The sequence below is a fragment of the Vulpes vulpes genome, chromosome 2 (genome assembly GCF_048418805.1).
Source record: "Vulpes vulpes isolate BD-2025 chromosome 2, VulVul3, whole genome shotgun sequence".
Lineage (NCBI taxonomy): Eukaryota > Metazoa > Chordata > Mammalia > Carnivora > Canidae > Vulpes > Vulpes vulpes.
In genome coordinates this window covers 83,594,038-83,611,659 of record NC_132781.1, presented here as the reverse complement: position 1 = coordinate 83,611,659, position 17,622 = coordinate 83,594,038, and the positions used below count along the sequence as shown (strand labels likewise).

Sequence of the window (17,622 nt, the reverse complement as noted above, 5' to 3'; positions counted from 1 at the left end):
GACCACTGCTTCCCCCTTTCCCTCTGTCCCCAGGTGTGGTAGGGATGCTCTTCTTCATTACCTCATTTAAGTCTTCTCTTATAAATATTATGCCCATTATCCCTAAGATCACACAGGTCATAAATAGGAGAGCTGGGATTTGAACTGTGGCAACCTAACCCCCAAGCTTTATTTATTTAACCAGCAGTCTGCAGCTACTATCAGGCCCTGGCAAGACTCTGAGCCTTCCCAAAAGGAAGTGCAGAATTTGAGAGTAGCTCCTTCCCTGAAGTCTGGTAGGTAATTCAAGGTCAATCACATATCTGGGTTTTCTTTAATAGCCCACGGTAGGTGGCATTTTGTATAATAGGAGAGTGAGAAATCTAAGAATACATTAAAGATGTATGTAGATGGAAACATTTTGGAGTTAATAGTGCTTATCTCCCTATACCATCCTAGAGAAATGATACAAGTGCTACTCAGCTTCTGTTTCAACTCACCACAGAGATTGAGCTCTATCATTTTTTTTCTAAGATTTTATTTATTTATTCATGAGAGACACAGAGAGAGAGAGAGAGAGGCAGAGACACAGGCAGAGGGAGAAGCAGGCTCATGCAGGGAGCCCGATTCAGAAGCTCTATCATTCTTAAGATATTTTTACCTTCTCTCTCAGGCTCTTCTTGAGTGAAATTTTGTGATATTAATGTATTTCTTTCCGTAGAGATGGTGAGGCAAAAACTACGTGACCTACAGTAAGAAAGCTCATTTTCCTATATGGAACCAGGAAGAAATCTCTTGCCACTCAGGCTAACCTTTCAGCTTGTTTTTGACATTTTTTTTTTTTTTGGCTCTTAATTTATAAGAGGTAACTCCCCAATTGTTCTTGGAGAAGCTTTCAATCTGGTTGTCAGCTGAAATTAAACTTCAGCGCATCCTCAGATGAAGTCTTTTTCTCTTGCGGGTTATGGGTTTATTGATCAATCCCAGGGCTATCTGGATAGGACTCCATGTCCATTTCGAATTATGTGAAAAGTCTAACAACTCAACATCACGGCTGAACATGTCATCCTCCAGCTTTTGGGATTTTAAAGGGACTTTGAAGACAACGTGACACTTGAGCATTTTCAAAGAAGAGTCAACAGAAATCAAGGAATTCTAATATATTTTCCTTTTTTTAATAAATACATAAAGCTCTTTACCACTTCCCTCGATTATTTTGATTAACATGATAATAGGATCTTTCAGAGGATCATTATACCAATTTTCACAGCCTGATGTGAGGACTCATTTCACATGAAATAATCATGACTAGCATTAATATGAATGTCAGCGCCATAACACAACAGCATAAGGCATATTTACACCATCTTAACACACAGAACACCGTACATGTACACAAAAATATCACAGATCCAGAACAAATAAGATCAACCTCCTAGACAGTTTACATTTATAGGCTTTGCCTGAAACATTTTTTTTTATTTTTTGTAATATTTTCTTCCCAAGCAACAAACAGATCTTCCCTACGTCTTGTGATTTATTTGTTACATTGTGTTCATGCAAAAATAATACTTGTTTTATTGCATTAACATTTAAACAGTTTTGGACTGGGGTCCCAAAACCATCATCTAACATTTTACTTGATGTTGCTTCACCCATATTGTCATTTTAGTCGGAGTGATAGGATGGTTTGTTTTTGGTGAGTCACGAAATGACAAACATACCCAGTTGAACACAGTTCAAAAATCAAGATTCGAAGCTTCTTGATCATGCACATTTTACTTTCATTCTTGCAAAAATGGTTTGAGTCAGATATGCCATTTTGATTAAACACTTATTTTTCTCCTTCAAAATCATATTTCTAAAACAACAACAACAACAACCAAAGGAAAAAAAAAGGAGAGAAAGAAAGAAAATACTGTCCCACATTCACTGTTCACAAAAAGAAAGAGCAGCAAGGATCACACTGACCACCGTTAAGATATAGTCAGGTGGTGACACCGCAGTAAACATCGAATGTCATCGACATACCGCAGGAACGCGACAATTACTATAACCCATACTTCTGCAGCAGTTCCGATTGCCACTGGCGTTTGCGCTCTGGGAAATAATCTGGAATGTGGATTTTTTTAAAATCCTGAATACACTTTTTCATTTCTTCTTCCACACTAAGCTTCTCACAGACTTTCTTTTTGGATAGATTTGTTTCCCGGGACTTGCTGATGAGCGTCTGAAAGAGTTCACTGTTTCTGCGTTTGTCTGGCGGAGGCATCCACTGCACAGGTGCTTTTTTGGAAGGGCGATCCAATGTCAAGGTGTTGGGTTGGTGAGCTGTGGCTTGCTGGGCACTGGGTGGGTTGTCCTGCGGAGTGCTCGCCTCTGAGTGGCTGTCACAGCTGGAAGTGGAGAGCTCATTACAGGAAGTCCCACTTTCACTTCCTTTATCTGTCACTTTGTCGTGTTTCCTATCTTCATGTTCTTGTTTGGGGGACACTATCTTCTGAGGTGGTCCTAAAAAGAAAAGAAAAGAGAAAAAGAAAACTGAGTAGAACAATAATAAGAAGTAGGAAGGTCAAACTAAATAAGCTTTATCGTTCTTAAATTTTAAACCAAAACATTCATCTTCAAAAAAAAAAAAAAAAGTGCTGAATGTTGCAATAGTTTATTTATATTTGGGGATGAAATACAACACCCAACTCGATTAACGCACGTTGAAACACGCAGCATGCCGATTAATTATGGGTACGATCAAGTTTAGGAGGTTTTCTTAATGAGCATTTGTTCCCTAATAGATCATCGATAACTTCATGCTGAAAAGAAGAGTTTTGGTTATTTTAGGTACTAGTTCCTGAAATCTAAAAAGACATAATAGGTAAATATTTTGTTAGTCCCATACTGTTTCTTTAGGCACTTTGTTCATTTTTGTTCTACTTATTGGGCTACAAGTCCTTTGTGTAGATAGTTTGCATTATAAAAGCAGAAAGTACTATTGTTCTATTCTACAAGGTAGTAGTGTTCTTCAGGCCCAGAGGTGCAGCAGCATCTATGTTTCCAAGTGGGAGCCTGGTTCAAATCTTATCCTCAGTGTCTGAATCTTGTTTCCTGTCTATTTCCTTGAAGAGAATTATGAATGTGATGTAAGATACATATGGGCCTAATATTATGAATATTGAAAGACAGTATTTTCTTAAAATACAAGGCTTACCTCGTGACAGTTTGCCAAGATAATTATTTCAAATACACAGTTTACTTCCAAGAGGGAACATATTTTATTCTTCTTGACTCTGCTATGGGATTAGGACCTCCATTTAACCTTCATTGAACACTAACAGATGCCCCGAACTATGATAAAGCCTTGATTAACTAAAGCCCAACCACTGAGAATATGTTACTCGAATCTTATTTTTTTTTCTTCTCTTCCACTTTTATAAACATGTTGTATAAATTAGAATGGGGAGTGGGGAAAGGCATCTGCATTTTTAAGCAATTGCCCAGAAGATTCTACTGTGTGGCCAGAATTGAGGACAATTGGCCTAATCCATAGGGTCTCAACTTTGGTCACATATCGAATTATCTGGAAAGCTTGGATTATTGATGCCCTGGACTTAACCCCAGACATCCTGCTTTAATGAGATGCCATCAGGCCACAGGGCCATTTAATGGATCTTAATCTGCAGCCAAGATTATGAACTTCTCCTCAGTCTAATATATGTGAAATGAAATAATAACCAATATAACCAAATGAAATAATAACCAATATAATAACCACAATAATAACCAATATATGTGAAATGAAATAATAACCAATGAAAAAATAACCGTACTTTATGCTACTCAGAAATGTGGGGAAACAGACCAACCTTTATGAAAAAAAAACAAAACAAAACTTTGTTTTGGTGATATGGACCTCAGATTGAGTGTATTTATTTATTATAATCTCCAAAATAACTTCAGTTGGTACAACTGCTTCTTAAAACCATATCAACTATCAGGCTCAGAATTTAATTATGACCAAGCAATTCATAAAAACACTTTAAGCAACAAAACATGCTTAGTAGTTCCTTGAGAAAGGTCCTTCAAATGTGTACAGCATTATTGGGTGTTACACAAAACTGCTAGGTTATCCTCATGCATCCAATCTCTGCATTCCTAATATTGTTGAACTCTTAGGGCATCTGTGATACATCCACATCTCAACATAAAGGCCTTCAGGGGGCAATGTGCCTTCCTCTTACATTTTAAAGGATATTCTAGATCATTCCTTAGGAAAGTAAAACTACGAACACTTTAAGAGGGAAAACAAGGTGCTTAGACTTCTTTTATATTACACACTTCAATTACGGGTTATTTAAGACTTTTTTAAAATTTGTCGTATTTTAAGAAGTATCAGTGGGGAAGAAAGTAGAAAATATTTACCAGCAGGTTAGCTTCTCCTGAAATCACAGTTTTCTGAATACATGTAGCATCACTAAAAATTTTTCACTATGTCTTATACAGCTTGGAAAGAACTTTAATATTTTGGACTATAGTTTTCATGTCTTAAAATAGTATTTTGCTTCATTCCTTTTATAACACTAAACTCTTTTAAAAATGTATATCTATTTTATAGCTATGAGTCTCACTGTATATTTTCCACATCTTGGCCTGATCTTGCTTATGAAAAAAAATCCAACATGTGAAAAAACTTTTCATAAAAGCATCTACTGTGTGCAACACACATTTGGGCAACATTACCGATTTTCCTATTTAAAGTCAGAAGAAACAAAACAGGATCCCAAACATTTGAGTGGATGACTTTGAGTTGGGTGGAACTGAAGATTGGAAAATGCTCTGAAACTTTTTGGAATGATGGAAATATTCTATATCTTGACTGTAGTGTTAGTGATAGTATGGTGCACGTTTGTGAAAACTGATAGAATCGTATAATTAAAATGAGTGTCTTTTGTTATGTAAACTCTATCTGAATTAACATAACCAAAAACAAACAAATTTAAAAAAAAAAAAACAGAACCTCAAAGAATATGTTTCTGTTTGAGGGAAGGTCTTAACTAGTATTTCCTACTTCCTTCGTCCACAATACAATACAACTACAAGATATGCTGATATGCACACCAATCCATTTCCAAACCATCACAACTGTGGATTAAAGAACGCAAAACCAAACAGCTATTTTTTTTTAAGTCGTTCCCATTTTTATTTATGGTAAAAGAGAATGGGGTGGGGAGCAGAGAAGATGTACTGCTAACACTCCTTGCTGCCTAACCCAAATCCATTCTGAACATTCCTCTGTCCTCAGCTGATGGGCACAAAGTAAGTCCTCAAGCTCCCTTGTCTTCTGGCTTCCAGTTGGATTCAGCCAATGATGAAGACCGGTAAGACCATGCCCTCAGCCCAGCCCACCCCCAGGATCTCTGTATCTGGCCGCACTCCTGGACCAAGAGGTATATAGCCTTGCCTGGCACCTCCGTCCCCCCTCCCACCCCCTCCCTCTGCTACCTCTCTTTCCATACTCCAGAGGCCCACACCCTCAGGCCTCCGGGCCTTAACCATGTCTACTGTAACTGGCACGAGGGTACTGCCACTCAGTTGTAAACCGTCGATGTTTATATTTTCTCGACCTACTCAGTTGGATGTGCCTTCTCTGTCTTCTGAGATCCTGACTAATGGACCCACCCTGGTGCTACTCATCCTCTCCAGTGTTACTTGTAGGATCAATGTTTGAATAGCATCAGATTTTAGGGGCAACGATATTGAAAAGGAAATGGGTTTGAAGTCCTAGTGATCTGGAATCAAGTTCTAGCTCTCTGGCAAATAGTCTAGTGGCCTTGAGCAATATGGATGGCTCCTCTAAGCCTCAACTTTCTCATCTGTAAAATGGGGTAATAGTACTTCACCTCATGGGATTGAGATGAAATGAAATACTGTACAAAAGGGTCTAGTATAGTAAATATCAACAACCGAGTGTATCATTGTGATTTTTTTTTTCTGATGTGCAGATGTCCAGGGCCAACTCCGGGAGATTTTAAGTTTGCTGAAGGGTTTGCATGTATGTGTGTTTATGTGGAGCTCAGGGTGGTGGAGGAGGTGCAGCATCTATTTATCTAATCTTTTTTGTGGGTGTGACCTCAAGCTAGCATGATGTCTACGAGGCTACTCCAAAATAGGATATAAATGAATGCTTTTTTCCTTTTCTGTCAATCTCCTACATTACTTTAACCAGAAATCCCTCCAGAAGAATCTGTAGTTTTCATTCCCTATAATGACTAAATGATTAACTGCAAATACCTGGGGAAACCAATTTATATCTAAGGATAATGGAGTGATGAGAAATCTCTTTCAGTTAACAAGCAGGGGAATAGAGCATTTGATAGAGACACCAAGGCAGAAAAGTAACATCAGAGTGGAAAACAGCACAAAAAGGGGTATGTACTAGGTACTATGAAAGCAGATGCCTCATTCTGTTTTTATTCACTGAGAGAAAGATGCTTATCAAGTATATGTGCTAGGGAAGGTAGAGTTATCTAAAGTCCATGTGTTGCAACCATTATGCCTAATGACATCACAATTTATTCATGGAAATAAGTTTCCTCCTATCCTCCCAATACAACACACACACGTAGCAGAAACTGCCCATTACAGGAGAATGTAACATCCGTGTGTTGGGAATGAATTGCTCCTGTGCAAATAACACAGAACATCCAGGAAGACTTCTTGGAAGAAGGCATTGATTGGTTTGGCCAACGGAGTTGTGCTGAGGTCACCAAGTGCCAGACACTGTGTTAGGATCTAGAGGAGGCTCATAGTAGGGGCTCTGGTGAAGCCCACAGGCTATTTTTATGATATTTTATACACTATTTAAAATGTATGGACACTTTACAGTATCTCCCAGTATAGACTTTAAACTCTGAAAAAAAAAAAAAAAAGAAGTGGGAACCTGAATTTATTACCATCTTAGGAACATTTTTAAGAACTTAGAATAGGTATAGATATTAACCAGAAACAACAAATATACCCCTTTTTCACTCCTGCTATTTCATAAGCTATTGTTAGGCAAGGTGGGCTCTCATCAGCACACCAAACAGGCTCAGATGTTTATATTATGACTTCAAGGAAATTGCTTGACTTAATTTTTTGTCCACACTTTCGAATGCACAGAATACTATGATAATTCTCTGTATAAATCACTGGGAGTAACAAATAGTCTCCTTTTGATTGATGTTAAGAATTTTTAATAATGCATAACATATTATGTATTATTATTCCCATTTGATTAGGCATACATTAAATAATTACTGATAAGTTAGTGGATTCAAATTGGGGCTAAGATACAATAATAAAATGATTTATGGGTTTTTTACAATGTGAAATTTAAGAAAAATAAATAACTTCAGAGGAAATAATGATTTACTCTAGTTGCTTAGTTTTCTTGAGGATGTCTGCTAATTGTAGGCTTCCAGGGATAATTTAAAACTTTAATTTTACATTATTCCATTCAATGATCCAAAGCCACATGAAATGCCCTGACCGCAAGATGAAAAATAATTTAAATAGCGCTAAGTCTTGCAAATACGGGCACAGCATGTGTATCAGAAACTTCTGTGTGTCTCTTCAGCTAGTAATAGAATAAAATATATACACCTACATGATCTTCCTAGAAGCATTTTGTCCTGTGAGTTAGAGCATGAATCAGATTGAGTTTAAGAAAAGAAAACAAAATGTGATTTGGTGGTCTTACCAGCTGGGCTTTCTTCCATCACGTAAATAAGCTCACCAGTAATTATTAGAATAAGCAATGAGTCAATGAATAAGCAAATCTGTTACTTATTCAAGAGTTAACTTTTAAAAGGAATTAATTATTTTAAAATATTCAATACATATGTAGACCTAGAAACTTTCAAAAAAGTATTTGGAGAATTAAATCTTTTCATTTGGCTATTTGTCATTAGATAGACAAGGACTTTCATCTAGGAGTTGATCATATTTCAGGGGAATGACAGCTTCGCCTAGGAGACTTGAACACCAGCTAATTAGGTCATGCCTTTCCCCAGGTTATTACTTTTTTAAGGAACAGTCAGTATACAACATGCACACACACACACTATGCTCATTTATTATGCTCACATCTTTATTCAATGTGGGAATGGCCTTGGAAGATCTGGGTTTGAGCTTGGCTAAGCCACTTTAACAAAGCACTTTGTGCTCATCATGTGACCTCTCTAAAATTTGGTCTTTTTTTGGTGGGGTTGGCCAACCTTTATGTTACTAAGTTCAGTAACACTAACTTATGCAATGACTAGGAAGAGATTTTCCAGGCAGTAAAATTCTAATCAGATATTAAATATAAAACATTAAAGAGGGACCATTATTAAAAATTACTTCTTAGAGTGTGGAAACAAATTCAATTTCCACCAAAGTACTTCAAAGAATTATAGGGCTCAAGGATAACTTTCTCGAAGCTTCCTGATAGGAAGTGTAGGTTAGAAGGCATTATCAATTTAAGTTTGTTTCATTAAACCTGTTCCTGTCATGGAAGCACAAGCAATGAGAGTGACATTTAAGGCGACACAGTGCAGCCTGGCCGGGCTTGCATCCTCTCACTCAACAACTTACTAGGGGTCTTTTCCTTGGGAGAGTTTCTTTGTGCCTCTCTTTCTACAGAATCCCGGTAAGGATTAAATGAGCTAACACATATAGAACACTTCTTTATGTGAAGATTGAGAGAACGCTCGGAAGAACCCAAATACTTCCACTCTTGCTCTACTCAAGGTACCTACGGGACATGTGAGTTCCAGGTGTCTCTTGGCTTCTTTAGGCCTTAGTTTTTTAGTAAAAATCAAATAAGAATAGTAATACGTAGTCACAGGGGTGTAATGAGAAGGGAGAGAATGTATGTTGAAGCAATTTGCCATGAAGTTCTCTACAATAGATTTGAGAGGCTATGAAGTGTTAAATTTTCATGCCCTAGAAGGAACTTATTTGAGGAAATAAAACACAAAAGCTCTCTTCTAAGCTATTAAAATGTGTGAACTAAAGGCAATAGTAAAAACATGACATTAAACAAAATAAAACAAATTGAAAGTATCATGATGGGCCAAAATTGTAAAATCGGTCAAAACAGGGCTTTCAATTAATTCCATTGAGTTGTATTACACTGATACAAAAAGGAGGAAATTAGAGCTTTACTATTTCATTTGAGTGGCTATTGCAGTACAGACATCAAATGTTAGTATTTTCATCTTTAAAGAAGAAAGGTGACTTCTGGGTCGGTCTGGGTGTAAGGATGTTGAATAAGAGTAATTCCATATTTTTTCTTGGGATACACAGGCATTTCCAAATGCAGTCTACGTGTACAGCTGTACACTTGAAAAAAAAAAAACCTTTTATTTTAATCTCTTTACCTGCCTAGTGATGATAAAAGAGACTGAATATGTAAAATATATCTGCAACAGGCACAATTCCCAGAAGGGAAATTACCCTTTAATAGCACTAAATTCAATGGTGTGTGAATGGTTATGTGCTACTTGAACAGAATGAACCAATCCATCTTAAATACTAGCACCACATGTCTCCAGGTATTAAGCTGCTGAGTCAAAAGGGAAAAAAAAACTCTATTTGATTTGCTAAACATTTGTTGAGCACCTACTATGTACCAGGCATAGTGTTAGTTACGAGAGGACACACATGCACACACACAAGGAGGTCAGGCTTAGGGTGACAGTAACACACCTGTAAGTAAAGTTCGAATTGGATAAGAAGGAAGGAGCAGGAGTAAATTGTGGTTGGAGCGAACTCTGATGGCATAATAAGGAAAGGGCATAATTTTTAAATCATTAGTTAAATTCTCACCCAAAATTGAAACTTAAGTCATCATAGAGGAGATGAGTTCATTTTAGAGTAAAAAGCATCTTTGAATAAAGATGAATTTTTATATGAGAAAAATCGAATTCACTTGTTTATGTTTCCTATAGTCTCTACCATCATTACTTACTTGTTTCTATGAATGAAGGAGAATAAAAAAGAAAATGAAAGAACTGTAATTTGGAAAGATAAACATGCTGTGGTCACTAGTCCATTTTTTGGATCCATCTTGTATCTGTTAACTTCTGATTGCACTTATTTATTTACAGTGTGTCTGTCTCCCAGGCCTAAATTGTAAATGCACTGAAGGTGGAGACTACCTTTGTAGCCCTACCATGAAGGCTTAATCAGAGTAACTGCTTGACCAAATTAATAAAATGATCTTTGACATTGAATTCCTCTGAATTTCTGTAGTATCTATTACTTACTCTATCAATGATCTATCAAAGATCATTCAAAATGATCTTTGAATCATTGAATTCCTCTGAATTTCTGTAGTATCTAGTACTTACTCTATCAATCATTCCCGAATGAACATTCACGACCTCCTATGTCACTAAATATTCACCAAGATGACCACAGAGGGGTAAGAAAGCTCTCATCATCCCCATACAAATAAGTGTCCCAGAGTCACCATCTGGTATCCTATCTTCCTCAGAATGGTTATGGTTTTCATGAAGTCAGGGACTGTGTCTTAGGTTTCCTTGTGTCACTCAGCTCAGGAGCTGATTTGTGTTGTCACTGAACCAAATGTACTAATAAAGTGAATAAGCAAAGGTAATGCAGCATTAGGAAAAACCGTCAGAGAAAATATATGTTTAGTTGAAAAGTTCAAAAGTAATCCTATGGCCTTCTTTCCATTTTATACATCTGTGTCTTCCTAGTAGTTATTTCTGCAAGGTCACCTTTGGCTACCCAACGGAATCATTTTTTATTTCCAATTACTTCCAGGTCTTGTTAATGCTACCTTACTGGGGCTCTTAAATCAATCCCTTCCTTTCTGTTCCCATTTCCACCACTTATAACAGGTTTCTCATTACCTCTTACTGTGACTCTTAACCAGTTCTCTGACTGCACTTTGGTCCCACTTCAAGCTATTTTTGCAATGTTGCTAAATAAATATTCCTGCAGTCTAAATCCATCGAGTATCTCACTTGTACAAAAACCTTCCAAACAGGAAGAATGAAATGGAATGTGAATATCACATTTTGGCATTAAGGGTTGTCCTCAGCGTGACCCCAATGATGATGTCAGGCCATTCTGTAGTGGTTCCCATATAACAGCCCAAGTATACTTGCTGTTTCCGGTAAATGCCTTACTTAATCTCTGCCTATTTCCCTCTCCATGGACTGTATTCCTTCCTCGCTCCGTACCCTCCAAAGCCTATGTCAAAGGGTGTTTTCAGCATAAAGCCTTCCATAGAACCTCCCTGCTCTCTTAATGACCCATCGCAGTTTGTTTGAATCCATTTCAAAGTATGGAGCCTATGTTATCTTAAATAGTCATTTCTATATAACTTTCATCCCTTTGTTCTGTACGCACAAGCACACGTCGACCTACTAGTCAGTCACTAGGGTACAGAGATTGTTTTTCTTTTGTATCTTTGTTATTTCCTGAAGCACCACCCCCATGACGGGCTCATACCGATTCAGCAACTCTTTGTTGAACTGAATTAAATGAAATTAGTATGACCTACAGAAGAATGTCTAAGCCCATCGGGAATTATTTTATTCCCACAGAATTTCTTTTTGTTTTGTTTTCTTTTAACTAAAAAAAGAGATAAAGCCGAGTATAATTAAGCTTACAAGCTGTAACAAGAACAAGCAAAAAACAAAGGAGAAGATGAAGCTTGCCAGTGAGTATAAGAAGGGGCTTACAGTCTCTCTAGTTACTCTAAATATTCCTTTGGGAAGGTCCCTATATTATTCCTTTTGAGTTATTCTTTTAAAGAGAAGTAAAAGGTATTTGCAAACCATAAATAACGAGGAAGACCTATTTTCTTTGCTCTGTGGAAGAACTCTAGGTCACGTCCGTGATGGTACTGGATTGCTGCACCTAAATATTTACAGTAGAAAAGGTATCACGTGGTCCTTGTCCCTTCAGAAGCTTGATCACATGCAAAATAGTCACAGACACCCTGTAGCAGGTCTACATTTAAAACCGAACTCCACATTTCACTCATGGGAGCTAGGTTTCTGGGGCACATTCATCATTTCTCTGTTTAAAAAATAAATGAACCTCCCTCAACACCCCCCCCCCCCCACCAAAAAAACCTCCGTTATTAACGTGGTAATTTGTTACAGCAGCCACTGGAAACTAATACAAGTTGATTTAGTTGCACATCTGGCCCTCGGTAGATGTTAAGTCATGGTCCTTATATGAGTGAAAATATCCTTAACAACTGGATCTGAATTACAGGATCCAAGTTCCTCTATTAAAATCCCATCTTTCGCAGTCTCTACCAGATTGTCATCCTATTTCTCTTCCAGCTAATAGCCCATAAGATTTTAGAAAACAGTTATCATTTCTAGTCTGTTTCCCCTAATTATGAAAATCAACGATTATTTGCAAGAATGAGGTCTATAGTCTCCTAATGTCACATCCCAATACACTCACTCTACACAGTACATTCCCACAAAAGATTATTTTCTGTCTCTTTCTAGACACATGCATACTTACACCCCCCTGCCCTCATGCACATACTACACACACACATATTCACAGCGTATATATACACACACATATGTGTGTACGTGCATGTGTCTGTACACACACATATATATGTAATCATAGGACTGTCTCTCATCCATAATTGATTGCACACGCAAGTCTAGCAACTGGTAGTTCTGTGAAGTTCTAGCACCTTGAATTTACTGCCTTCTGGACATTTCCTAACTTCAAATACCATATGCCAAAAAAAAAAAAAAGAGCTCATTATTTTTTCCCCTGTAAATCAGCTCCTCCTGCGATGTTTAACAATTTTTCTTTTTCATAAAAGCACCACAATCTTCATAATCAGCTGGGTTTGCAGTCTTAGTCTTCATTATTTCTATTCCTGTCCCCGATTGATTCCCTGCTCAGGTGACAGCCACCTAATCCCATTGTGCATACTTTGATGACGTCTCCGTCACCCCTCATTTCAGTCTTCTCCCCAGCTTATGATTCTCAATAACTCATATTGAACCTATTGTAATCACCTTCTCAGCTCTTCCTGAATCTACTGAAATTCTAGAGATCTTTTCTTTTTTTTTTTTTTTTTTAATTTTTATTTATTTATCATAGTCACACAGAGAGAGGGAGAGGCAGAGAGAGACACAGGCAGAGGGAGAAGCAGGCTCCATGCACCGGGAGCCCGACATGGGATTCGATCCCGGATCTCCAGGATCGCGCCCTGGGCCAAAGGCAGGCGCTAAACCGCTGCGCCACCCAGGGATCCCGAGATCTTTTCATCTCTATTAGCTACCACCTACTATCCATACTAAAATCCCAGCTACAGGGCACTGAAATATAGCTCTCATTATAGTACGTGTTCTCAGAAAATATCCAAGGCTTTTGGCAACAGAGCCAAATCTGCTAGACCTGCAAACAAGACTTCCTAAAGTGCAGGTCCAATTTAAACTCAAAAACTTGTTTTCTATTACTCCCACTCTCTTATCCAAGCCAAATTGGAAATATTGATATTATCCTAAATATCACATGGATTCTTGTCTTCAAATTATAGGTTGATTTTTGTTTTTTTTTTTTAAAGATTTTATTTATTTATTCATGAGAGCGGAGGGAGAGAGAAAGAGAGAGAGAGAGAGAGAGAGAGAGAGAGAGAGAGAGACTGAGGGGCAGAAACACAGGCAGAGACAGAAGCAGGCTCTATGCAAAGAGCTCCATCCTAGGTCTCCAGGATCACGCCCTGGGCTGTAGGCGGCGCTAAACCACTGAGCCACCCGGGCAGAGGGAGAAGCAGGCTCCATGCATCGGGAGCCCAATGTGGGATTCGATCCCGAGTCTTCAGGATCGCGCCCTGGGCCAAAGGCAGGCGCCAAACCGCTGCGCCACCCAGGGATCCCTATAGGTTGATTTTTGATAGCATACTTACATAAATGGAGTAAATTCTTTATTGAGTGTGTGTGTGTGTGTGTGTGTGTGTGTGTATGTCTGAGACTATCTTTGGTGCTCCTGTCCATCATCTTATGTAACAGACCCCACAGCCCAAGCGATAGGAGTGGATTTATAACCTAGACTAGTCGATCCTAATACCTCACCAACCCAGCCCCATAATCTAAGGCAAGGATGAGGGTTGGGAGACAAGTAATCTGAGTCGTTTAATAACAGGGCAATCCCTGGAACACTAAACTATTGATGATGGGACAGAAAAAGCAGGTCTTTACATGTCTGGCCCAAAAGTTCTCAGATGTGACTGCCAATGACCAAGTCCCCCAGCACCAGGTACAGTAGAAGAAAGTAAGAGCAGAAAGGGAGTTTCAGCAGAGTTTGGGTGTCTGACTCCACAATCCCTCTGGCCAGCTCCACCTGTTAAATGAGTATTTTAGATCAAATAAAATATCAATATTTTCAGAAAAATCATTTGTATACACCTGTTTAGATATTTTATTAGATGTGTATAACCTTGAAATGTAACTGAAGCCTCTCTTCTGAAGCAAGTTGGGTGACATGTTGACTGTATTGTCATTGGAGAGTTCTAATGCCTAATGCTAAATGCATAAAGTTAATTTTTTTTTAACTCTGGGAAATGAGCAAAGGGTAGTGGAAAGAGAGGTGGGTGGAGGGTTAGGGTGACTGGGTGATGGGCACTGAGGGGGGCACTTGGCGGATGAGCACTGGGTGTTATGCTATATGTTGGCAAATTGAACTCTAATAAAAAAAACTTTTTTAATAAAATAAAATAAAAATTAAAAAATAAAGTTAAATTTTTAATGCACATTTCAAGTTATTGATCAGAAAATCTGGGGAAATTTATATTAAGCAGAAAAATATAATTGGTGTATTTATGAGCAAATCATTGTAACAGTAATATATACAATTTAAGGAATCTCAGGGATTTACTTTTCTCTACTTAGCAGGTCCACAGGCCCTCATCCTTACCTTAGAACCTGTGACCAGAGTGGATAAAATGCTATTATTGCTCTACACTGGGTTTCTCATCCATTCCCGTGACCTGGGACAAAAGATCTGTTTTAAGAAGTAAATAAAGGTGCAAGGTAAACAGATACACACACACACACACACACACACACACACACAGCCAACAATACACACACTGTAGTATGGAAGTATGGTCAAATGCAGACACCAAGATGTGTCATAGCAGTAGCAAGTGTTTCATACCATCCCATGGCAACATGTGTGTCATCTCTTCCTGTGTAGCCATTAGTTAAGGACACAATGAGCTTAGAGAAACAAACTTAGTTATGCAACCAGGATCGTTTCTCTCCGTTCATAGCTACTCAAGTGAATACAGGAGCAGAGTGATATTAAACATCTACTGAACACCAACTATGGGCCAGGCACCAAGCTAAAGGCAAATACCTACCATCTCGTTTACATCTCACAATAACTTTATAAAGTCAGGGCCTATCGCGCCTCGTTTACTCATGAGGAAACCAAGGCTTAGAGAGGTTACGTGATTTGACGGGTCCCATTTGGAAATGGCAGAGGCGGGATTCAGAGGTTCACCTGCCAGGCTTCAGAGCTTACACCGAGTTAAGCTCTGAGAAACACCACTTCAAGAACCTAAAAATGGTGTTTAGTCCCAACTAAAACTAGAACCACTTATATGAGCTTCAAGTCCTCCTCATCTGATGGGATTGAACTGTGACATACAGCCATACAAAAATTGGGGATTGAAGTGCCTGACTGGACCAAGTGTCAGAATTTCTTTCGATCATTTACAATACTATAATATTATATGTCTAGTTATTTTAACAGGAAATAAGTTACAAATGCAGACTGTGCCTTCTAACTCAATTTTTTGTGACCATTATTGGGACCAGCACACCTTAACCACACAAACTCTATCAAACTTAAGATTTTCCCACCTTAAAGCAAATGTTTATGTTGCCATATGCTCTGAAAAGCATATTTTTGTGGATTTAGACCACTTAAAAATTTTTACATTAATTTGATAAACACGGGTCAAGAAGCAAATATGGTTTAAAGAAACTATGTTTTTACAATTTGAATTCCACTGTAACATTTACAGGGTGGAAATAATCAGGAAAAAAGATAAATAGATGTAGAATTATAGCAGAGAAAAACCAGAGGGGATGAGGGAATTATCTGAAGACTCGTGGCCTGTCAGATATCATAACTTCCAAAATATCAGAACTATATTTGTATGATAAGGCACCCTTACAACTGAAGCTTTCAGTGATGTGCACCTCTTGAAAGGTTTTTTCACATAAGGCCAGAAATTTCTGCTAAGAGCTTTCAGAGCCTAATTAAATAATGAGTAGATTCTGTTAGGACTGAGACACCTTGAACTTCTCATGTCACTTTACCGTGCACTTAGTCTAAACCTAATATTTCAACAGCAGCGGTAACATCAATCTCCCTTTCTGACATTAAAACCTTACAGATTAAAAGTAAAAGATTGTGAAATGATGCTAATGGAAACCATTACCAGAGAAAAAAGATGTACTGGTGATACCTTCAGTGTGGATCAGTCAAAATGGCTATGGAAAGGAAGAAGTTTGCACTGGGAATACTTTTGGAGAACCGTGTTTAATTACAAGATGCATTAATAGTCATGCACTAAAAGCTTGAAGGTAGAAATTTTTTAATATATGAAGCATTACTACAGTGTATGCACCCATTAGGATGCATTAAACAACTCTCCATGAAGCTCCGAGAACGTAACATTCATGGAAATGAACATTCTGCTTTGACTTTGTGTAGTTCAATGAAAAGCGATCTGGGGTGGTCACTATTTGCTTACTACCCGAAAACTTATTTAAACAAATTATGCAGAGTCTGGATGAAAATTCAAATATATGCATTCTTTTCAGGGCAAATTTTTCCATAACAAAGAACTAAGCTAGGACTACTTTTATTCAATTACAAGAAATGTAAATAAAGATCGTAACTAATTGGGAATTATGAGTTACATTATGATTGATTTTAACACAACAGTGACTATATATCAGCATTAGAGAAGTACAAAAAGAGTATGTTTAGCCAATGATTAAAGATTCCCAGCTCCTTTGTTTGAATGGCTGGCTGCTCCATTTGTCCTTAATGTGCTGTGAACGATTTTACAAGTAGAACTGCAAGGTCAAGGTCAAAAAGATTATATGGAAGATTGAGGAGATTCTGAGTGTGTGGATCAAGGAGCAAATGAGAATTATTAATGTTTGTTTTTATTGCATTTCTTCTCCTAATTTGTCCGTTTTTTAAAATTTTATTTAAATCCAATTTGCCAGTATAAAGTATAACTCCCAGTGCTCACTTCTTCACCTGCCCTCCTTAATGCCCGTCACCCAGGGACTCTCTCCCCGCACCCACCTCTCCATCCACAACCCTTTGTTTGTTTCCCAGAGTTAGGAGTCTCTCATGGTTTGTTTTCTTTAATTTTTTGCCACTCAGTTTCCCCCCTTCCCTTATGGTCCCTTTCACTATTTCTTATATTCCACATACGAGTGAAACCATATGATAACTGTCTTTCTCCAATTGACTTTTCACTCAGCATGATACGTTCCAGCTCCATTCATGTCGATGTAAATGGTACGTATTCATTCTTTCTGATGGCTGAATAATACTCCATTGTAATCTGTT

General features: G+C 37.9%; 1 protein-coding gene across 1 annotated transcript in view; it reads right to left on the bottom strand.

Moving 5' to 3' along the window:
- Nucleotides 1–1,132: 1,132 nt before the first annotated feature.
- Nucleotides 1,133–17,622, bottom strand: part of KCTD8 (potassium channel tetramerization domain containing 8) — a 226,786-nt gene continuing 210,296 nt past the window's right edge. The window contains exon 2 of the mRNA XM_026016531.2: nt 1,133–2,490. Coding sequence (XP_025872316.2) covers nt 2,030–2,490 — 461 coding nt within the window. The 3' untranslated portion in view covers nt 1,133–2,029. The remainder of the gene's footprint in view (nt 2,491–17,622) is intronic.